The 24,916-nt window shown below is 38.5% G+C and overlaps 1 protein-coding gene across 1 annotated transcript; it reads left to right on the top strand.

Annotated features, from left to right (window-relative positions):
* Positions 1-8,131: 8,131 nt before the first annotated feature.
* On the top strand, positions 8,132-24,703 carry LOC133865452 (uncharacterized). The gene is made up of 3 exons (XM_062301864.1): positions 8,132-8,212; positions 10,347-10,720; positions 24,435-24,703. Exons 2-3 carry the CDS (start codon positions 10,372-10,374, stop codon positions 24,605-24,607), a joined length of 522 nt encoding a protein of 173 aa, XP_062157848.1. The 5' UTR covers positions 8,132-8,212; positions 10,347-10,371; the 3' UTR covers positions 24,608-24,703.
* The last annotated feature ends 213 nt before the right edge of the window (positions 24,704-24,916 follow it).

Here is a 24,916-nt window from a genome sequence, read left to right as displayed (position 1 = left end):
CTCTCTGGTTTGTCATGACTTTGTGGAAACAAATATATCATAAGATCACATTATGGTAGGTTTCCATTGATGTTTTCTTAACAAATAATTGACATTTCGACGCACTTGTTGCGTCAAAAACCCTTTAACGTTGCTTTTGAAGACTATTAATGCTCATACTTAATTTTTTTTAATGACGTCATTTGGGTTGTTGCTAATGAGATTTAGGTTGTTTGAGGTTTGGGTATAAAATGTTTTTGGTATAATCAATTAAAAAAAAAAAAAAAAAAAAACGTTGATGTTGATTCACGTTGCTGTTTAAAGCGAATCAGTTCATCACGTCTTTTTTTATTGGGGGTAAAATCATCTAGGGTCAATAAATATATTTGTAGTCCTTTAACAGTAAATGACTAGAATTTTCTTAGTTTCATACTGTACGACGTAAACCATTTTTTGTTGTTTAAGAAAAAAAAAAAAAAGGTGCATTTATTAACTTTGTTTGTAAAAAAAGAAAAAGAAATGCTAGACCTCTTTCTAGTGTCTTTTTGAGGTACTTCTATATTGATATGACTTCTTGTATTTTTTTTTTAATAAAAACAGGAGAGAGAGAGATATAAATTAAGCTGTAGTTTTTTTTAGTTATTATCATTATTATTATTTTATTAAAATCAGGGTGACATGTTATTATAGAAAGACTTTAAAAAAACATTAGAAAATGCTCTTAACATTTTTTTGAAAAAAAAAAAAAAAATACCATATGTTCGTACAAAAAACGAAGCCCTTGTGCCTATAACTTAATTTATTAGGAATTCTCTGTAACTCTAACATTTGACTGATTTGGTCTCGTTTCTATCTATTGAAAGGGATCTTTCACTTAAAAAAAAAGAATTAAAAAAAAAAAAAAAGTCAATCTAAATTATATATATATATATATATATATGTATGTATTGGAAAAAAAAAAAAAATTTGGTTGCTGTTATTTTCTCAAGAACCAAACAACTGATATTCTCTCAGCAAACAAGCCCTTAAATTCTACAAGAACCTCGACACCATCAAAACCGAGTCATCGCTCTCTTGATCCCTTCACTAAACCTCCGCATGGGGTACTTACACATGGTGGCCTTGTCAAGTCCTGACTTGGCACATCAAGTCCTTCAGGTCCAAGACAACATCTTCTCCAATTGTCCGGCCAGCATAGCCATTGGTGACCTCACTTATGATCACGTCGACATGGCAATCGTTCATTACATTCCTTTCTAGCCCCAGATGCAGAAGCTTTGTGTCTTGAAGCTTTTGGGTCCTCCTCTAATGACGGCAACCTCCGGCTCGCTCACCAAGATTCGCATATGTATAGCTTTGGTAACTACTACGACCAATGGAGTGCCACTCTCGCCATGTGCGCCGCCGCTCTCACCACTCTCTTCAACAAGTGAATTCTCTCCAGCCACTAGAACGTGACCGATGTCTGCAACGGCTTGGTCGGCGGGTTGGCAGCGAGATGAAGAATAGGTTGGGAAGAGGAATAGGTGTTCGGGAGGAGAAATAGGTGTTGAGACTCTTTAGAAGCGTGAGGTTCTACGGAAGTTCAAATCAGAGAAGGCATGAGCTATTAAAGAAGTTTAATGTGGATGACAATCGTGAGGGCACCTTATCAAGCTCTTCAAAGTTTTCTCCAAATTTCGCTCAAATAATGTACTTTTTTTATTTTATCCATCACTTTTAAAGTTACTCTTACATCAAACTTTCTAAATTTTTCTCTATTTTAATTATATATTCTTTTTTTATCAGTTTTGAGAATAACTACTTTAACTGTATCTCAAGAACATCAAAGTTTCTACAAACATCAACACAATACCGTAACACATACACAATCGGAAGAAAGAAGAACAAACAGAAAATCAGTTTCAAAGGGGGTTCGACCAATCAGTGAATTTTACCCAATAATTTCACATCCAAAAACACCCAATCATTTATCAGAACCATCATCACCGAAGCAGGGGAAAAATTCAACAAATACCCATAACCCACCGAATGCCATTCAACCGAAAAATCAACCAACATCAAAGATAATTCCAACAAATCATAAATCAAAATAAACCTATAACAATTTGAACAAGAATTCATCAGAAATTACCTAGCGAATTTTCGTTCAAAGCTAGGGAAAAATCACCGGAAAATCGCACTCCTTGCTCACCTGAAATCGCCTCTGGAAGTCGCCGGATTTCCGGCCAGAATCGCCGGAAATCAGCTCCGGCCTACGATCCACCGGAAGCCGCGCCTCTGCTCTCCGAAAATAGGGTGTGGGTCGTTGGAGGGTCGGGTTTCTGCTGACGGGTTCCGGTTCCGGTTCTGAGAAAGGGGAAAAAGGATACCATTGGTGGAGGAGTGGCAATGGTAGGGCTTTGAATCAAAGGGGTCTAGGGCTTTGGGTTTGCGCTGGAGGGGTCCGTTGGGAGTTGAAGACTTGCAGCTGATTTCCCTTGGCAGAGAGATCTTGCGGGAGGAAAGTGACGGAGAAAATGAAGAAAGGCGCGAGAATGAAAAATAATAATAAAAAATGAAATAGCGTGAGGTTGATCCGCGATAAATATGGAGAAGGAATCTAACAAGATTCATTTTGGTGAAACGATAGCCAGCTTGATGCGGAGGAGTTTTTGAGAAGTTTCACCAAAATTTGGTGAAACTTTTAAACTGCCGAGTTCGATACTGATGCTCTTAGGAAGAGAAATGGGCAGGTTTACCACATTATTAACAGACAACGTAAAGAGGAAATGTTAGAGTTGTTTTTCTAGAGTGACGGTAAAAGAAATGACTCTAATTACATGTTTTTATGTCGGTTTAATTTACACGGTAGGAAAAATGGCCTTTACCGACTACATTTTTAGCGGCGGCCCAAAAGTCGTTGCTAATAGTCATTTATCAGCTAGCAACGATATTTTGTTGTCGTGTCGCTAATGTTACAAAAAAATTTAGTATCAGCAATGTAAATATAATTTGTTTACAATTTTTTTTTTTTTTACTAAACAACGTCAAAATCAATATTTTACATCCTTTTGATTAAATTACGTAAAATGAAACGACTCAAAACTCCGGATTTTTAATAGTGAAATAGGGCCGAGCTAGGGCCAAGCCTTTTTCTCGGCAGTGGCTAAGCTTAATAATTTTTGCCCAAATATATAGATTTAGCTATTTATATAGTATAACAAATAGAACTTCCAAAAGATGGAAATGGCCCTGGCCAATACCAGCCATCCCCTTCCTCTGTCTCTGATCCCTTTTAGAGGACAAAGGGTTTCCCTATTTTTTTAACAAGGGGAAGTTATATAGAGTCCTGTAAGTTATCATAAAAGAGTTACATAGATTATGTCATGTTTAAAGCAATACACACAAAATTCACCCTCGGTGGAAAACAAGTGCATGCAACTCTTTTATGAAAACCTACCGTGGAAACTTACTAGATCGAGGTGGAAAACAGTGGAGTTCTTGGCCTTATTTGCGGTAGGCATCTCAGAATCCGCTTAGAACTGGACATTCGGAAGCCACTGGCACCAAGTTTTAAATTCAACGGATGCATTTTATTTGCTAAAGCATGAGTAAATTGCATGAAGATGGCTGGTCTAAGAACATTATGCTAACACAATGTTATCCTTTAGGGACCAAATTAACACTACAAAAAAACTTGCAAGTCGCCACACTACAAAAATTTTCGATTTTAGTAATGTGCAAATTTTTGTGGGTTACTAATAGTAGTAATGTGCTAATAATTCACACGTTACTAAAAACTTTAGTAACCTGATAATTTTAACACGTTATTTAGTAACGTGCGAAAATCTACACGTTACTATTTAGTAACGTGTGAAAATTTTGCACGTTACTAAATTTGTTACGTTACTAATATTTAGTAACGTGCTAAAATTTGCACATTACTAAATATTATGTCAATATAATTTTTTAAAAACTAATAAAATTTTAAAGAATTAGTAACATGACTAATTTTGCACGTTACTAAATTTAGTAACATGGAAATTGTTTGCACGTTATTTAATTAGTAACGTGCAAATTCTTGCACATTACAAAAATAGTAACATGCAAAATTCTTGTACGTTACTAAGTTGGTATAAAAAAATAATTTTAAATTTTAAATTATTAATGATGTGTCAAATTTAACTCCTCACTAAATAATAATGATCTATAATGATCAATCATGATCTACCATCTATTGATTTATCATGATCGATCGGATAATTTATCATGATCGATCGGATGATCTATCATGATTGATCAAATGATTTATCATGATCGATCGGATAATTTATCATGATTGATCGGATGATCTATCATGATTGATCAAATGATTTATCATGATCGATCGGATGATCTACCATGATTGATTGGATAATCTATCGATCCTATTGATCTATCATGATTGATCGGATGATCTATCGATCCTATAGATATATTATGATCAATTGGATGATCTACCATGATTGATCGGATGATCTATCGATCCTATTGACCTATCACGATCGATCTGATGATCTACCATGATTGATCGGATGATCTATTGATCCTATTGATCTATCATAATTGATCGGATGATCTATCGCTCCTGTTGATCTATCATGATCGATTGGATGATCTATCATGATGGATCGAATGATCTATTGCTCCTGTTGATCTATCATGATCGATTGGATGATCTATCATGATGGATCGAATGATCTATCGATCCTATTGATCTATCATGATCGATCCTATTGATCTATCATGATCGATCGGATGATCTACCATGATTGATCGGATGATCTATCGATCCTATTTATCTACCATGATTGATCGGATAATCTATCGATTCTATTTATCTATCATGATTGATCAGATGATCTACCATGATTGATCGGATGATCTATCGATCCTATTGATCTATCATGATCGATCGGATGATTTATCATGATCGATTGGATGATCTATCATGATGGACCAGATGATTTATCATGATCGATCGGATGATCTATCATGATTGATTGGATAATCTATCGATCCTATTGATCTATCATGATCGATCGGATGATCTATCGATCCTATTGATTTATCATGATCGATCGAATGATCTACCATGATTGATCGATCAGATGATCTACCACGATTGATCGGATGGTCTATCGATCTTATTGATCTATCATGATCGATCGACTGATCTATCGATCCTATTGATCTATCATGATTGATTGGATGATCTACCATGATTGATCAGATGATCTATCCTCCTATTGATCTATCATGATTGATCGGATGATCTATCGATCCTATTGATGTATCATGATCGATTGGATGATCTACCATAATTGATCGGATGATCTATCGATCATATTGATGTATCATGATCGATCGGATGATCTATCGATCCTATTGATGTATCATGATCGATTGGATGATCTACCATGATTGATTGGATGATCTATCGATCCTATTGGTCGATCACGATCGATCGGATGATCTATCGATCCTATTGATCGCGATCGATCGATCTTATTGATCTATCACATTACTAAATATTATTTTAATATAATTTTTTAAAAAATAATATAATTTTAAACAATTAGTGATGCAATAAATTTTGCACGTTACTAAAAAAAAAAATCATTTTTTCAACCAAAAAAAAAAATCGAAAAAAGTTTGTTTTTAAAAACAAATCAAAAAAATTAAAGAAAAATGAAAAAAAAAATTAAATTAAAAAACAAAAAAAATATATATTTTTTTAAAAAAAAAACAAATGAAAAAGTTTTTTTTTTTTTTAAAAAAAAAAAAAAAAAATTGACGAAAAAAATTGTAAATATACTTGACGTAAAAAAACTGTAAATATACTTAAACGTTTCGTTTTTCAAAAAAATTAATTAAGAAATAAAAATATCTATTATTTTTTAAAAGATGATTGAGCCTTGGGGGGCTGCACGCGGGACACGAAAATTTCGTGTGCTGCGCGCGGCTCTTACCCAAAGGCCCAAATTTTGGCCAAAATTTTGGCCCTTCTCCTCATGACAGCCCTCCAACTTTCATGTGTCTACTTCCTCTCTCCCTCCGTCTATAGAAGGACCCATACAATGTAAAGAGAAAGAGAAAGAAAAAAGAAACTGACCCGTTGCTCGTCAGTTTTGGGGGAGTTTTGAGTGAAATATTTGGAGATGTACGTTGCTTCTTCCATGAGAAAGTCGTTCAAGGACTCTCTCAAAATGCTTGAAGCTGATATTCAGCACGCTAATACTCTGTAAGTTCATGGGGTCTCTTTGAATTTGGTTTATGTGTTTTCTTCTTTACAAATATGTTTTTTTTTTTTTTTTTTTCCTTCTTTTTTGTTTCTTAATTCTATGAAATATGGATGCTATAGTTGTCAAGGAGGGAAACCCACCAAGCATCAACCAAAGCAGGATAAACGTGCTGCAAAACCACGAAAGCGGAACGGCAGATCGAGAGAGGGAGATTGAGAGATCAAGGGAGAGGGAGAAATTCTTGGTGGGTCGGCCGTCGTTGGGAGGGCGCCGACACCAAAGATTGGTTTTCCTGCGCTTTTTCCGGTGGCCAAACAATGGGAATTCGGTTTTTTTAGCTCCTAGTAAGTAAATTTCTTTGATCTGGGTTGATTTTTTGAGAAATTTGGGAGCAAAATTTTGTGGGTAGCCTGAATGTCTATTAGAATCTTGGGGTTTTTTGTTTTTTGGAGTAATTTCTATAACAAACAAAATGGAGATTTTGTGGTGTTGGAAAAATGTTTCTGCGTTTGGTGATTGTTGGATTAATTTTGTTGGGTATTTTTTGTTTTTTATTTCTGTGGTAGACAAATTTTGGGAGCAATATTTTGTGGGTAGACCGACGCTAGCTCTGGCGGGATCAACGGCGTGAGATCGTCGACGGAATGGGTTGTATATAGACATAGGGTTAGGGGTTATGGGCTACATGCAATATGTTTATAGTATATTTACGTTTTACATGTTGAGTACTTTACATATATATGGTATACTTATAAGTAAACCCTAACTCTAATTAGGACTTGCGTTAATGGAATACTAATCTAATAAAACCCTAACCCTATATATATATAAGACCTATATATATATATATATGAACCTTAACACAGACTTAGGGTTTAAGAATTAGTTTTAGGGTTATCGTTTATGGTTTAGTTTTATGGGTTAGAGTTTACGTAAACCTTAATACTATATATATTACATACACTTAGGGTCGGATTAGGGTTTGCGTTTGTGTTTGCGTTTACAAATACAAATATATATAATTTTTCGTTTTTCAAAAAAAAAAAAAAAAACAGATAGAGACGTGTATTAGTATACACGTCTCTAATTGGCCGCGTGGTATTACGCCACGCGGCCAATTTTTGGCCAGGTGACCTGCGCGGGACAATTCCCGCGCGCCACCTGGCCTATTTTTTAAATAAAAAAAATTTAATAATAAAAAAAGGGTAGCTTCCTCTGGAAGCTACCCTTCTCGATCCACTCTCTCACTCAGCTCTCTCTCTCTCTCACTCAGCTCTCTCTCTCTCTCCCTCTCCGTCTCCGTCGATCACGGACGTCCGCACCGACCACCGCCCTCCACTGTCTTCTCCGGCCAGCTCCCTCTCCGGCCGTCACTGCACCACGCGTGCACCAACCTATAGGTGCATGCTCTCTCTCTCTCTCTCTCTCTCTCTCTCTCTCTCTCTCTCTATCTCTCTCTCTCTCTCTCTCTCTAGCTCTCTCTCTCTCTCTCTCTCTCTCTCTATCTCTCTGTCTCTCTCTCTAGCTCTCTCTCTCTCTCTCTCTAACCGAACCACAGTAGGAACCCTAACCCTAGGTCCGGACCTCTCTCTCTCTACATCCGTCTCTCTGTCTGTCTCTCTCTCTCTCTGTTGCTCTCTCTAGCTCTCTCTCTCTCTCTCTCTCTCTCTCTCTCTAACCGAACCACAGTAGGAACCCTAACCCTAGGTCCGGACCTCTCTCTCTCTACATCCGTCTCTCTGTCTCTATCTCTCTCTACATCTCTCTCTCTCTCTCTCTCTGAAACCTCTCCCGGTCTGTCTCTCTCTCTCTCTCTCTCTCTCTCTCTCTCTCTCTCTCTCTCTCTCTCTGCCTTGTACGTGATTGGTATTTTGGGACTTGTTTTGGGATATTGTTTTGGGACTAATATGTTTTAATGCAGGTACATTTTGGCTAAGGAGCATAAAATACACCCAAAAAAAATATTTGTGAGTAATTTTGGCATTAATTTTTTTTCTTTATTTTTGGCTATAATAAACTTGGTGCATTTAAATTAATTTGTTTAAAATCTGTTTCTAATTGTTTTAATAGTTTCATATAATAATTGTGGATTTAGCAATTAATAATGGTCTATGCAATGCTGTTAATTTTGTTGGGTTTGAATATTTATTGTTGTGTAATTTTATGTGTTTTGATGTGGTTGGTCGTTATGCATGGAAAATATTCGTACAGTTGTGTTATTTTTCTTTTTTGTAATATGTTTTACTGTACTACGAATTGGTGTGGGATTATTATTTGTGGCAATTTATGCTAAAACATTTGAACAGATTAAACAATCTCACCATTATTTTATTAACTTCATCATAAAATCAATGATGCAAACCAATAAAATATAAATAAGTATGCGGTACTATTTCAACAATTTCTGGGTTTTTTAAGAACAAAAAAAAAAGTTTAATTGTTCATTTTTAGGTAATTTTTTTACAAACTAAAAAAAAACATTTCAAAGTAAACTCGCCATCATTTTATAATAAAATGATCGTATCCAACAATTATTGGATAGATACAGAAAATTAAATTTGGCCACCGTCTACCATTTTACCATTTATAATAATTTCTTTTATTATTCAATTTATAACAAAGGTCTAAACAATAAACCCTAAACCCTAAATCAAAACCAATACAAAAATCCCTATACTCTAATCTCAAAACCAAACCCCTAAACTTTATACTCTAAAAAACAAGAAAAAACCATAAACCCTAAACCCTAACCCAAAATACCGTACACCCTAAAAACCCTAAACCCTACAAAAGAGTGAGATTTTTTATTTTTTTATTACTTTTTTATTTTAGTTAAACCCTAAACCCTAACCCTAGAAACTAAACCCTAACAACCTAAACCCTAACTTTAAAACCCTAACCCTAAAAATTAGAACCCTAAAAACCTAAACCCTAACCCTAAAAACTAAACCCTAACAACTTAAACCCTAATAACCTAAACCTTAACCTTAAAACCCTAACCCTACAAACTAAACCCTAAAAATCTAAACCCTAAACCCTAAAAAAAAAAACCCAAAACCCTAACCCTACAAACTAAACCCTAAAAACCTAAAACCCTAAACCCAAAAAAAAGAAAGAATAATATTAAAAAACAAAAAAGAAAAAAGAGACAGATCTTTTTTTTTTTTTTTTTTATAACCTTTTTATGGTGAGGTAAACCCTAAACCCTAACCTTAAAACCCTAACCTTAAAAACTAAACCCTAAAAACCTAAACCCTAACCGTAAAACCCTAAAACCTAAACCCTAAACCCTAAACCCTAACCTTATAACCATAACCCTAAAAACTAAACCCTAAAAACCTAAACCCTAACCTTAAAACCCTAAAACCTAAACCCTAAACCCTAAACCCTAAACCCTAACCTTAAAACCCTAACCCTAAAAACTAGAACCCTAAAAACCTAAACCCTAACCTTTTTAACCCTAACCCTAAAAACTAAACCTTAAAAACCTAAACCCTAACCTTTTTAACCCTAACCCTAAAAATTAAACCCTAACAACCTAAACCCTAACCTTAAAACCCTAACCCTAAAAACTAAATCTTAAAAACCTAAACCCTAACCTTTTTAACCCTAAACCCTAAATAAAGAAAGAAGAATATTAAAAAATAAAAAAATAAAAAAGAGAGAGATCTCTTTTTTTTTTTAATTACTTTTTTATGGTGAGGTAAACCCAAACCCTAACCCTACAAACTAAACCCTAAAAACCTAAAACCCTAAACCCTAAAAAAAAAAAAAAAAATCAAAAACCCTAAACCCTAAAAAAAGAAAGAAGAATATTAAAAAATATAAAAGAAAAAGGTTCGAGATCTTTTTTTTTTTTTTATTACTATTTTATTCTAGTTAAACCCTAAACCCTACAAATATTAAAACCTAAACCCTAAACCCTAACCCTAAAAACTAAACCCTTAGAAACCTAAACCCTAACCTTAAAACCTAAAAAAAAAAAAACCCTAAACCCTAAAAAAAATATGAAAAAACGATACTTTGAGTTAACTGTTTAAAACAAACATTAAACAAACAAGCACTTTATTTGCTGTAATCAAATAACATATTTCGTTTCAGACTGTTAACTCACGTACAGAGGAATATGGACAAGTCGTGGATGTCAGCACCTAGGGGTACGACACAGTATAACGATGGGTGTAGAGCGTTCGTGGCATTCGCCGTTCGTAACTGTAGGGCTGCTGATGGCAAAATTTACTGCCCATGTAAGTACTGCCGGAATAACCAGCGGCACCCCCCAGATTACGTTCTTGCCCACCTGACAGGGGGGAAGGGAATGTCCACGGGATACGGTTACTGGTATATGCACGGTGAGACTACCCTAAACCCTGCTGCTCCTGTTCGGGGTCACGACCATCCCAGTGTCACAGATACGGCTGCCCGTGGCATTGAACATGTAGAAGTCAGAGAACAAGGCGGAGACCTGGAACAAGGTGGTGACATGCACGCCATGTTGCGTGACGCCTTCGGCGTGCACGAAGTAGGTGAAACCGATCATGTTGGCCAGCCCGGAGAAGTAAATGAAGGAACTTCTGCAAGGGACACATTGAAGTACCTTGAGTTGTTGAAGACTGCCGACAAGCCACTTCACCCCGGTACAAAGCACAGTAAATTGAGTGCAACTGTACATTTCTACAACTTGAAGTGCATTGGAGGTATTAGTAACAAGATTTTTTCTGATATTCTTGAGCTTGTCAGTCAGTTATTGCCTCCTTACGATGAGGCCTTGCCGGTTAATACGTACGAAGCGAAGAAATTCCTCAGTTCCATGGGTCTCGGGTATGAGAAGATTCCGGCGTGCCGTAATGACTGTATGTTATTCTGGAAAGACAATAAAGACCTAGATACCTGCACCGTATGTGGAGAATCTAAGTGGATGGCTGATATACATTTAAATCAGGATGGTGAGGTAATATCGTCGAGGAAAAAACGTCCAGTGAAGGTGTTAAGATGGTTTCCACTCATCCCACGGCTACAGAGGTTATTCATGTCGGAGCACACTGCGCACAATATGAGATGGCATGCAGAAGGTCGCACTAGGGACGGCGTATTGAGGCACCCTACTGACGGTGAGGCATGGAGATCGTTCGACACTCTACATCCGGATTTTATGGCAAACAGTAGGAACGTGCGGCTTGGACTGACAGCAGATGGATTCAATCCATTTGAAACATGAGTACATCCCACATGCAGCACATGGCCCGTATTGCTTGTACCGTACAATTTGCCTCCTTGGATGTGCATGAAACAGACGTCGTTCATCCTGTCACTAGTTATCCCCGGACCGAGCTCACCTGGTATGGATATCGACGTCTACCTTCAGCCACTGATTGATGAGCTGTTGGAGCTGTAGGATGTAGGGGTACGAACACTAGATGCTGCGAAGATGAAGAATTTCAATATGCGAGCTCAGTTGATGTGGACAATAAACGACTTCCCGGCGTATGCAGATTTATCTGGTTGGCCTAACAAAGGTGTGAAGGCATGTCCTTGTTGCATGTATTCGACACGTTCTAAACATTTGAAGAACAGTTGTAAATTTTGTTACATGGGACACAGGAGGTACTTGCCAACTGAACATCTGTGGCGGCTGAACAGAAGAACGTTTGATGGGACTGAGGAGTTAGAATGTGCTCCTGATGTGCCTTGCGGGGACGAGATCCTCCAACAGTTGGACGGAGTTGCGTTTGGGGATGAGAACGCGGGTAAGACGAGACGGAAGAAGCATAAGACGGGTGCACGGGGTGCTGATGATGTTGTGTGGAAGAAGAAAAGTATTTTCTTTAGATTGCCGTACTGGAAGGACAATTTGCTTCGGCACAATCTTGATGTCATGTACATAGAGAAAAATGTTATGGATAATATACTTGACACTATTTTGGACATTAAAGGGAAAACGAAGGACAACTTGGCAGCTCGGCTGGATTTGCAGGAGATGGGGTTGAGACCTAAATTGCATCCGTTCACCGCCGCAAATGGTAAAACATATATACCCGCGGCTTGTCACACGATGTCCAGGGAGGATAAAGAAAGCTTTTTCAAGGTTCTTCGAAATGTGAGAGTTCCAGACGGATATGCCTCGAACATTTCACGGTGTGTTCGGATGAAGGACCGTACAATTTCAGGGTTAAAAAGTCATGACAGCCACATACTGATGCAGCAGCTTCTACCAATTGCATTGCGTCAGTCACTGCCAGACAAAGTGGTCAGACCTATCGTTGAGATGTCAGCATTTTTCAGAGGCATATGCTCGACCAAGTTAACTGATGCTGAGATGGACCGACTGCAGGGTGACGTCTGAATCACACTATGCAAGCTGGAACAGGTATTTCCTCCTGGGTTTTTTACTAGCATGGTCCACTTGGTCGTGCATCTTGTGCGTGAGTGTAGACTCGGCGGACCCGTTCAATATAGGTGGATGTACCCGGCAGAGAGGTAAAATTTCGCAGAAAATATATATATATATATATATTTTCATGTAACTCGTGGCATTAAACGGGGACAAGCCCTTAATGTTTATGTGTGTGCACCAGGAGTCTTGGGGGTTTCAAGTCGAATGTGCGCAACAAAGCGGCTCCTGAGGGGTGCATTGTGGAAGGTTACATAGCGACCGAGCTAGTAACGTTCTGTTCAAGATATCTAGAAAATGCACCAACCTTCCATAATAGACCTTTGAGAAATCCTGATAGTTCCAAGGGGGCGGGAACGCGAGTTACCTTGAACCGGTTGACGATGCATCAGATTCATCGTTATATTGTGTTCAACTCTGAAGAGTTTCTCAATTTGCGGATGTAAGTAGTGTTTACATATTGAACCGGATTCAAATGATATAATTGATAATAATTAGTTTTTTAATTATATCCGCTGAATGTAGGATGCACAAAGACGCTATTAGGCGATCATGCGTTAGGGGTCGCATCACGGACGCTCTAATTAAAGCCCAACATCATGAGCAGTTCTACGAGTGGTACCGCGCATATGTAAGGAAATAGTGGTATTTTGGTATATAATATTTACCTATGTTCAGTGTCATTTTAAGATAGGGTTCGACAATATGCCGCTATTAACCGATGTATTCTTTTAATATATGAAATGATAACATAGGTTGATGGCCTTAATGATCAACGTAGGGAGGAATTGGGGCAGAAATTGGTTATGCGCAGTAGAGGGTTGAAGGAGACAACAGTGAAGTATAACAGGTACATGGTAAACGGGAAACTGTTCCGCACGCTAGCCCATGATGTGGAAAGGAGGACTCAGAACAGCGGCGTATGTGTGCCAACCGTTGAATGCGAAACCTACTACGGGCAATTAACCGATGTAGTTGAGGTCGAGTACTACGATAGGACTACGTACATCCTATTTAAGTGCAATTGGGAGGACCCCACGATGGACAGAGGATTCAGAGTCGACGATTATGGCCTAGCGTTTGTCAACTTCACTCACCTCGTCCACAGGGGAGAACTGCTTACTGACGAGCCATACGTGCTTACATCTCAGGTAGACCAAGTGTTTTATGTCGAGGATGGAAGGAACCCAAACTGGGTTTGTGCCGTGAGGACTAAACCGCGCAACATGTACAATGTTGGTCAGGGGGAAGGGAGTAGTGATGCAGATAATGCATATCACGAGTGTGTCCCGCTCGTACTACCCACTGATGACCTGCATGATATGAATGATGAATTCGATCACGACAGGCCCGACATTGATCCGATTGAAGCTCCTTTTATACAATGATTGCTATATTTATTGTTGGTACAATTCGCTTAAACTCAAAATACTTTCTTATTTTGCATAGAGCTCATTGTATAATATGCATATTCTTTTTTAATATCAAAACTAATACGAATTTCAAATAATTTGTCTACATTTTTGTTCGCAGGTTTCGATGGACCAGAGACCCCCTACTTGCGCACATCGTGCACCACGCCTACCCCTGCCTTGCACGACTACATCCACACCGGCGATGTCAGCGGCACTACATACCACACCCTGGCCACACCACCCGGACGCCGTTTATAGACCATTGCCCCCTGGTACGGCGGGAATGAGCTCGTCAGATCCCGGGCAGACAAGCGCAGCTGGATATTCTCCTTCTCCATACCCGCCTACGTCCACACCGGCGATGTCAGCGGCACTACATACTACACCGTGGCCACACCACCCGGACGCCGTTTATAGACCATTGCCCCCGGGTACGGCGGGGATGAGCAGGTCAGATCCCGGCCAGACGAGCTCAGCTGGATATTCTCCTTCTCCATACCCGATGTTCTCGCAGTTGGGGATCACCTCACCGGGTCATATTGATCGATGGTGGGCACAAGAGTGTCATGATCTGAGCAGATTCCCGTTGTACTATCTATACCCCCTTACACCACCTATGCCAGTCAACCCTGATAGTGAGACTCAGGATGACAGATTCCCGCTGTCACAGCGGGGGGGGGATGCCTATGCCGGCTATGCGGTCGGGACAGATGTGGCACCGGCAGGGGACCAGGGCCCGGCACCTGGGGAGAGCCAGGTGCCTGTTTATGGACAGAGCCAGTTGCCGCTTTCTGGGGAGAGTCAGGACCCAGATGTGGGGGAGAGCTAGATGCCCCATGAGGGGGACGATGTGATGTTGGGTCTTGATCAGTTGGCCCATGATGTCCCCCAGGATATGCCTTCGGATGAGGATCATCATGATGAGCCTCACCCGACAGATGAGATAGGCGAGGAGCATGCTGGCGACCCAGCGACCGAGCGCATAGCGATCGACCATATTCGGCTAATGGGTAAGTACATTTTTATACATCATTATATCTTAATTTAATAAGTTCGTATAATATTTAAATTGAATTTTTAATTTATTAATATAATTAAGTTATTTAGTGTTAATATATTAACGTTTTATATTTATTGACTAGGGTATAACCCAGACGGGAGCATCTATTTTGAGGTGATTAAGGACCCAGAGAGAAATTGGGTGCTCCCGAGGGGGAAGAAAGTTGTGTTGCAGTACAATGCTGCAACACAACCCGTGGGACGAGCATGCAATTGTTATAGACGGGCTGCGGGCAAGCTTTACGGAGCGGGTCCCACATTCACTTGCGGGACGAATGGGCAAAGGTAGATAAGCAGATTAAGCGGGCTATGTGGGATGCCATAATGGTACGTGTATGAAACTAATATATGTATTTAGTGAAATTAAAGTTAAGATTAAGTTTTTGTTGAACTGCTAAAATTAATCCTTAAATTGAATGTGCAGCAAGAATTTTATGTACCCGTATCTGTCGACCAGCGTCTGGCACAGAACAAATTCTGGGGTGATATGGGCTGTAAGCACCATTCGTGGAAGTCATAGTTGAGGACCCAGCTAAATATTCGAGACGGTGACACGCCATTGACAATAAGTGCGAGAATGCCAGATACGTTTTTTGATAAGTATGACCAAACGGATGTGGAGGACGTACTGCACGAGTGGTGCACAAAAAGAAATCAGGTTTGTAGGTCTTTGAATGTATTACTATAATGTTGTGTTTTTTTAATAAACAGTTCATTTAATCATAGCACATAAGTAATTAAGTGTGTCAATTCTTACATTTTTTTTTCGAAATGTTCAATGCAAAGGCGAGGTCTGAACGAATGAAGCGGCTGCGGGAGCAGAATGACATCCCCCATAGTCTGGGGTCCAAAAGTTATGCCAGATTTAATCACGATGAGGTATGAAACAATATGTAAATGTTTTAATTCTTATTTGTGCGTAATTGTTCTTTCTTAACATTAAATGAATATCCAATGTTTGTTATATATTTATACTGTATGGCGACAGGCATCTACATCTGGCACGCCCCCCACTCGCGCCGAGTCGTTTGTGAAGACGTACACAAGGAAAGACGGCACTTATCTGAACGAGCGGACACGGGACCTATGCGTATGCTACTGTTCTATGTTATTAATATTTATTAGTTATGCGTGTGATAAAGTATTTATTAATTACCAGTGTATTGTATGTTGACGACGTACAGGAGCGGATGACACAGAGTTTGTCCACTGATCCTGCTGCCACGGATCCCGTTTCATCAGATACGGTGCGTTAGGCACCTGGCGACGCGTATGAGCAGGCAGTTGGGCGACCCGAGTATGGGGGTAGGGTTCGGCAGGTTGGGCCGAACGTTACTCTTGTTCGCGGGACTTGTTTCTCGTATAGGGCCCGCACACGGGGGGGACCGGCCGAGGGCACGTCTCAGGATTGGGCTGCCCACAAAATTGCGGAGATGGATATCATGTTACGGGCCGAGAGAGAGAGGAATGACGGGTTGGAGGGCATAGTGCGGGCCGAGAGAGAGCGGGCTGACAGCATGGAGCAGCGCATGCGACAGTTTGAGGCCTTTGATGTGTTTTAAAATAGTTACTCGCAAGTGCACGAATCGTTTTGCAATATAGCGTATTGCAAGTGCGAGGTCGATCCCACAGGGAATTGTGTTGCGAAAATTAATCTCTATTCAAACTAATCCTATTTTAACCTAGTTCCAAATTGAGGGTTTTGTTCTAAAGGAAAACATAAACAAAAATAATGAAGATAAAGGGGTCTAGGGTTTTGGAATCCACACTCACCAAATCACAATAACCTAATCTCATGCTCATCACACATATTTTGAGGTTGTCACATACAAATCTTAGGTATGCTCTACATTGCTTCAAAAATCATTTGAAACATTCAATGATTCCGTTCATAGCACAAATCACAAAGAGTACCAATTGAAATCAAAACATCCAATGTATCATTCAATCACAATGGATATCATCATTCACACCGATAAAACAATGTATTAGTCGAACGACGCACAATGAATATCCAATGTTTTGATAGATCAAACACCAAGCAATCAATATTAATGAGACTTATTCCACATCATCACTTGTATCCGGAAACCACAAGAGATATCAAAACATCATCTCATAAAAATCGAAGTAGAACAATGAGAAATCAAACCCATAAACTCAAATAGCATGAACAAGCAAGAAACTCGGTTTCTCTTCAATGGTGAGGTTTCATCCTCAACCCCAAACGAAAATATTAGCTACACATGATAAAATAACTACAACTTAAAACATTAAATTAAAAGCATAAAAATCAAAGAGTTGCAAAAGGAAAGAAATAAGCTACAAGAAGAAGAGAAGCAAGAAGTTATGTACAAAGAGGCTCATGCCTCTTCTTCCCTTTTGATTTTCAGCCTTGGTCTCCTTTTATAGCCAAGTGGTTTTGTGTGGAATGGGTGAGTGGGTGTATGAGTGGAGAGATGAGTGGTGAGTGTTTTATGGAATGAGTGGTGAGTGTTTTATGGAATGAGTGGTGAGTGTTTTATGGAATGATGTTGAGTGGAAAAAAAAGTGATTAAGTGGCTGAGAATGTGGAGAAAAACGTGTATTGGCTCTAGCTTTGGGGAGACAAGGGATGAAGCAAAAGAAAAATAATAAGAGAGATGGTTCCGGATTTTTGGGATGATCCGACGACTGAAATTCAAACAGCCATATCTTTTTCCACACATCTCTAAATTGGCTGAAACTTGTTGCGTTGGAAAGCTGACATCTTGAAATTCAATTTAGACCTAAGAAACTCCCAAAAAGGATATCTTTTGATCCTGTTATGATCAGTCTAAATGTACTGGTCTGCTGCATCCGAATTTCCTTGTATTTTGCTTGAATTGTATCATTTCTCTCTTATTGTCCTACAAAATATAAAAACACTAAAACTAACCAAAGCATTAGAAAATAACAAAGCTAAAGGTTTAACTAATGTAAATTAAGGGGTCCAAATACACAATATTTGGTACTCATCAAATACCCCCAAACTTACATTTTGCTAGTCCCTTAGCAAAACAAAATGAAAAACAAAATCAAAGCATGAAACATAAATCCTCTTTCGTGGGAGACACGATTGCATTTAGCATATGCAACAAGCCTTTTAAACCCCTAGGACTCCCTAGTGGACGAGTGAAGTCTCGTGAGGGTTTGCCAGAAATGATACCCACAAACATTCAAACACTACGTTGTCAACGAGAAAAAGTTTTTCCCAGACCATGGTTCATACGTCATTGGCATGCTTAAAAAGACAAACCCCATCATAAACATCAACAGGGGATCCAATCATCAAATCACTCATAAATGGACAGTTAAGACATCACATTTCCTCAAAAGTGTAGAGTGAAATCAACATGCAATTATGAGGTTTCATTTTAATCTCAAGATAAGTACTTCAAAAATCATTGGAATCCCTATCAAATGAAACAACCAAGGCAAGATATGCAAATTATTTTATTTTATTTATATATATATATTTTTTGTTTTGTTTTTTTTTTTTTTTTTTAATATGTTGGCTGTGCAATGCTCGGCTCCCTTAAGCTTTCTAATTGACCCATGTAACGAGTGTTGGGCCAGTGGCTCCCAAACCAAATGGTCTTAGGGCACTAGATGTAGAAACATTCCTAAGGGCTTAATTACTCAAGTCAAAAAGGCTACGAAGCCAAACTAGCCATACAATTAACCAAATTGAAATTCTCACCTTTTGACGCGAACACTCAATGCTTAGTGAGGCAAGAGGCCCGGTTACTCAGTGAAAAACTCAAAATGATCTTCTTTTTCTTTTTTTTTTTTTTTTTTTTTTTTTTTAAATATATATATATCTTGCAAGCCAAGGTTATTTATCAATAAGTCATCCAACAACTCTCAAAATACACAATTAAGCACAAATTCATACCCCACAAATTAAATACTAACGTGCTCGTGATAGTTCAACTCAAGTGAAATCTTACTAGCCCAAAAATAAGTCAAAAGACTCAGATTCCTAAAGACATGATGTGTTCAAAAACTTAAGCAAGCCGATGAAATGCAAACCACAGCTATGGCTTAACTCAAACTTGACAACATAATTTTTTTTTTTTTTTTTAATTAAAACATTTTAAGAACAAAAAGACAACTAAAAATAACTAAAAACAATTAGAAAAATTAAACAAACACACAAATGGAAACTTAAACAAACAGAAAATTTAAACAAACAAACAAATGAAATAAACAAACAAACAAATGGACAGAGTGCTTTTCCATACCCCCAAACTTGAATTACACATTGTCCGCAATGTGTAGTGTAGAAATACATTACCAGAAATACGGAAACATCGAGGTGTGAAAGGTCAAGGCGTCCCCCAAACTTAAACACCAAAACACCTGTCAACAAAAACTAACAGCAACATTTCTCATAGACACAAACATCAAAATGTTAGTTGCTGTCAGAAACGAAAATAAAATGAAAAGAAATAAAAATGAAAGAAATCAACTGTACAAAAAGGTAAGAGAAAATTTACAACGCCTTCCCCGATCATGGGGATGTCCAACCAATCCCTTCCACCCTTTCTTCTTTAGAATCTGATATCCCTCTGGAAGAATGTGTCGCCTTCTCAGGTGGCCAACTTGCTTGCTTCGAAGGATCTTCGTAGCGCCATTTTTTTTTATTTATTTTTATTACAGTCCATAAATAAATAAAAAATAAAAAAATAAAAAATAAAAATAAAAAATAAAAATATAATTATTGTCTTACAAAACGAAGTACTTCTAAGAAAACATAAACTTGCGAATCGGACCTTTCCTGCAACATCCCCAGAGTATTCGGTATGCTTATACCTGACTAAGTTTCTGGGCGGAAAACCCTGAGGTTTTGGACTACACGCAAGAGGTCCTGGTGTTGTTCTTGCAGACGATTGGTATTCTGCTCCAACTCAGCATACCTCTTTTCCAAGTCTTTCGCATACGAATCTACCACCTTCTTCAGCTTTTTATTTTCTTGCTGTAGGACCCGATTCCTACGCCTAAAGTCCATGTACATTCGCTGCAAAGCCAAAATTTGAGCTTTTAGCGCTTGAACTTCATTCCCTCGAACTTGCAGACGTCGAGCCATGTTTGTAACTGAAGAAGCACTCTGAATACTGAAAGCCAAAGAGTCATTGATGGCTTGAGCATCAGTCCTATCCGCCAACAACTTATCATCTCGAGGAGTTATGATGCCTTGAGCCACGGATGCAGCTGCTGCATCATTCAGCATCACAGAGTCATTGGTCATGAGAGGACCTTTTTGCGTTAAGAATAATGGACGCCAAATTTCGGGTTGTACTACTGGCGTAGCATTCAGATCAAGATTATTTTGGGAAGAGGAAGAAGCCATTTTTCTGGAAAACTTAGGAAACGATGATATCCCTCAAAGAATCTGAAGGAGAGAAAGATAGAAATGAAGCGGTGATTCGAAAGATTTGAAGGGAAGGAAAGAGAACTTAATCAGTGGGCGAGACGCGGTCTAATCAACGTCATTCTGAGCGCAGCCTCCACTATCACTAGTAGACAGCCGCCCACGAATCACGAGTTCTCTTCTTTCTGAGCGCAGCCTCCACTATCACTAGTAGACAGCCGCCCTCGAATCACGAGTTCTCTTCTTTTTCAAGTTTTCACCTTTTTCACCTTCTCGAATTTCGAATTTACCCAATGACTTTTCCGGATTCATCGCCGCACTTTTCGCAACTAGCAGTCGTAGAGGGGCATCCCGAGAATGAGCTGGATGAGCGTTCCGAGAAAGGGATGGAGATATTACGATTCACTGTCGGCACCACTTGCACCGTCCCCTCTCAAATTTTCTCTATAAATTCACTCGTCTTCTCTCTTGCAAAGCACACCTATGAGCTCTCAACCCTTCACACTTCGAGAGCCAAATCTTTCTTCTAATCTGAACTCATCATCGCTTCCTGGAAGGGAAGATGTAGTTCATAACCAATTTCAAAGTTTAAAGTTGGGAAAAATGCAGCATCACAACCAGATTCACAAACAACGAAGCAAGACTATTCTTGATCATACTATCCAGAAGCAAGATTATTCTTGATCATGCAAGACCTTCTCTTCCGTCTTGTCAGCCTGGACGCTCCTCACATCTATCCTCAATCCGGTGATGGCGATCTATGACAGAAGAGAGAGAGTACTACGATATGAGTACCACACTCATATCCTTTCCGGATTGCTTGCCTCGCCTTCTTTGCTTTCTTCACATTCCCCACCTTCCTCTCCTTCGAGGCTTCCATGTTCTCATTTAGCAAGCTTTCCATGGTTCATGTGGGTTGAAATTGTAAGGGTAGTTGGTTGGAGCAAGTGTCCTACCACTAGGTGAAACATGTTGTACAGAAGAATCACAATAATTATCAAAATAAGAATCCATGCTTCACTTACACCCTATAGCAAGAAGTTATCCCACCAAAGATATGAACCAATTTTTTTTTTTTTTTTTTTTTTTTTTTTTTGAAAAATTAAAAATAAACTAAGAAACAAAAACAGACAACAAAATAAGGTAAAACAGAAACAAAATATTTAACAAAAATAATAATAAAAAAAAAAAATTGTGCAAAAAGGTAAAAGAAAATTTACAGCGCCTTCCCCGATCATGTGGATGTCCAACCAATCCCTTCCACCCTTTCTTCTTAAAGAATTGATGTCCCTCGAGAGAAATGTTTCACCATCTTATGTAGCTAACTTGCTTGCTTCGAAGGATCTTTGTAGGACGATGGTTCCTAGATTTGCGCGGTTGTGTGCATAGATCCTTGACAGTTTTGGCATAAGATGGCTCTTTGAGACATGTAAGAATTAAAGCTTGGGGCTCATGAAATGTCTCAAGAGGGATGGTGATGAAGGAATGAGCTTCAGTACTCATTCCGTATTCGGATGTATTTGGATTGGGCGGGGGCGCTGCTTGCTCCGGGTGCTCCTCCTTTTCTTCCTCTCTGATGCTATCCACAGTTTCTTCATTCTCCAATAAAGTGATGGCAGGGACATGCTCATGATCAGAATGGCTAGCATCATCCTCATCAATCATGTAGTGCCCTTGAGCCATCAGCTGAATTTGAAGCTCTTCTTCCTCCAGTCTGTTAAACTCAGCAACCAGATATTCGAACTATCCTTCTATCCTGGCAATCGCCTGAGTGTTTTCCATGGTAGCATTCTTCAGTCACTAATAGCCTGCTTCACTTCATTAATTGTTTGGCTTGAAAACTGCATGAAGGCCTTGAGAGTGTCTTCTAAAGTGGACTGTGAAGAAAAGGCTGGATAAACGTAGGATGAAGGATGGGAAGATTGGTTATCAAACTGTGGATAATCAGGATAGTGCAGCTCCTGAAATTGGGGAGCACAATTTCCCATGGCTTGAGCTTGCCACGAGAAATCAGGATGGTCGCTCCAGTCCGGGTTGTAAAAATTGGGATTTGAATCGAATCCCGGGCTGGAGGAGTTTGTGTTCAATTGCTCAGGTGAAAAATTATAGAACTGTCCCCAGGAGGGACAATTACTATCACTATGATAAGGATCAGAGCAATAGGAACATGGTTCATGTGGGTTGAAACTGTAAGGGTAGTTGGTTGGAGCAAGTGTCCTACCACTAGGTGAAACATGTTGTGCAGAAGAATCACAATAATTATCAAAAACTTGATGTGTTTTAAAATAGTACTCACAAGTGCACGAATCGTTATGCAATATAGCGTATTGCAAGTGCGAGGTCGATCCCACAGGGAATTGTGTTGCGAAAATTAATCTCTATTCAAACTAATCCTACTTTAACCTAGTTCCAAATTTAGGGGTTTTTTTTGATAAAAGAAAACATGAAAAAAAATAATGAAGATAAAGGGGTCTAGGGTTTCGGAATCCACACTCACCAAATTACAATAACCTAATCTCATGCTCATCACACATATTTTGAGGTTGTCACATACAAATCTTAGGTATGCTCTACATTGCTTCAAAAATCATTTGAAACATTCAATGATTCCGTTCATAGCACAAATCACAAAGAGTACCAATTGAAATCAAAACATCCAATGTATCATTCAATCACAATGGATATCATCATTCAAACCGATAAAACAATGTATTAGTCGAACGACGCACAATGAATATCCAATGTTTTGATAGATCAAACACCAAGCAATCAATTTTAATGAGACTTATTCCACATCATCACTTGTATCCGGAAACCACAAGAGATATCAAAACATCATCTCATAAAAATCGAAGTAGAAGAATGAGAAATCAAACCCATAAACTCAAATAGCATGAACAAGCAAGAAACTCGGTTTCTCTTCAATGGTGAGGTTTCATCCTCAACCCCAAACGAAAATATTAGCTACACATGATAAAATAACTACAACTTAAAACATTAAAAGCATAAAAATCAAAGAGTTGCAAAAGGAAAGAAATAAGCTACAAGAAGAAGATAAGCAAGAAGTTATGTACAAAGAGGCTCATGCCTCCTCTCCCCTTTTGATTTTCAGCCTTGGTCTCCTTTTATAGCCAAGTGGTTTTGTGTGGAATGGGTGAGTGGGTGTATGAGTGGAGAGATGAGTGGTGAGTGTTTTATGGAATGAGTGGTGAGTGTTTTATGGAATGAGTGGTGAGTGTTTTATGGAATGATGTTGAGTGGAAAAAAAAGTGATTAAGTGGCTGAGAATGTGGAGAAAAACGTGTATTGGCTCTAGCTTTGGGGAGACAAGGGATGAAGCAAAAGAAAAATAATAAGAGAGATGGTTTCGGATTTTCGGGATGATCCGACGACTGAAATTCAAACATCCATATCTTTTTCCACACATCTCCAAATTGGCTGAAACTTGTTGCGTTGGAAAGCTGACATCTTGAACTTCAATTTAGACCTAAGAAACTCCCAAAAAGGATATCTTTTTGTCCTGTTATGATCAGTCTAAATGTACTGGTCTGCTGCATCCGAATTTCCTTGTATTTTGCTTGAATTGTATCATTTCTCTCTTATTGTCCTACAAAATATAAAAACACTAAAACTAACCAAAGCATTAGAAAATAACAAAGCTAAAGGTTTAACTAATGTAAATTAAGGGGTCCAAATACACAATATTTGGTACTCATCAGCCTTCATGTCCTCTACAGGATTATCGTTCGTATGCCCTGGTGCTCAGCAGTCTTCACCTGCACACGTAGGTAGTACGTCGTCTGTTAGTAGTGCGCCTGAAGGTATGGTTCATATTATGTATACACTTAGGTTTATTTTTAATTTGTTCTCATTACTTGTTTAAATTTGCATATAATATTATATAGGTTAATTATTTTTATTACTTGCAGGTAATGCGACAACGATTGGTCCGTTGTCGCCTGTTGGACAATTACTGAGCCAACAATTCCCTCTCGGGACTTCATCGCCCGTTACACCATCTCTTGCGGGACAATCGCCGATTGGCGAGTTCATGCCCGGGACTGCACCTCGTGATCCGCAGCGACGTCCTCCAGATTTGTAGATATTTTATGTATTTTTTTTGTTAGTAACGAATAACTTTATTAGATCAAGATTTTCAAATTTGTTAATATTGTTGTGTAAGTATTTGTTGTTAGTAAAGAATACATTTATTAGGACATGGTATTCAAATTTTTAAATATTCTTGTTTTGATTAATTTGTGTAATTTGATTTTGTGATATTTTTAGATAAAATAATTTTGGAGAATTTTAGTAAAAAAATATATATATATATATATTTTAAATAAAAAGAAATTAAAAAACAGAATTAAATATTAAGAAAATTTTTTTACAATTGGCCGCGTGTATAATA

This window comes from Alnus glutinosa, chromosome 4 (assembly GCF_958979055.1).
Source record: "Alnus glutinosa chromosome 4, dhAlnGlut1.1, whole genome shotgun sequence".
In the NCBI taxonomy this organism is placed as follows: Eukaryota; Viridiplantae; Streptophyta; class Magnoliopsida; order Fagales; family Betulaceae; genus Alnus; species Alnus glutinosa.
Note: the sequence above shows the minus strand (reverse complement) of the source record. Positions and strands in the feature narration are given on the sequence as shown.

Bases quoted from the DNA above. Each gene is read 5' to 3' on its own strand.
- LOC133865452 (XM_062301864.1), top strand. From the start codon at position 10,372: ATGGACAAGTCGTGGATGTCAGCACCTAGGGGTACGACACAGTATAAC. The intron at 10,721-24,434 runs GTGGTGACATGC...TATTACTTGCAG, and splicing joins AGGCGGAGACCTGGAACAAG to GTAATGCGACAACGATTGGT.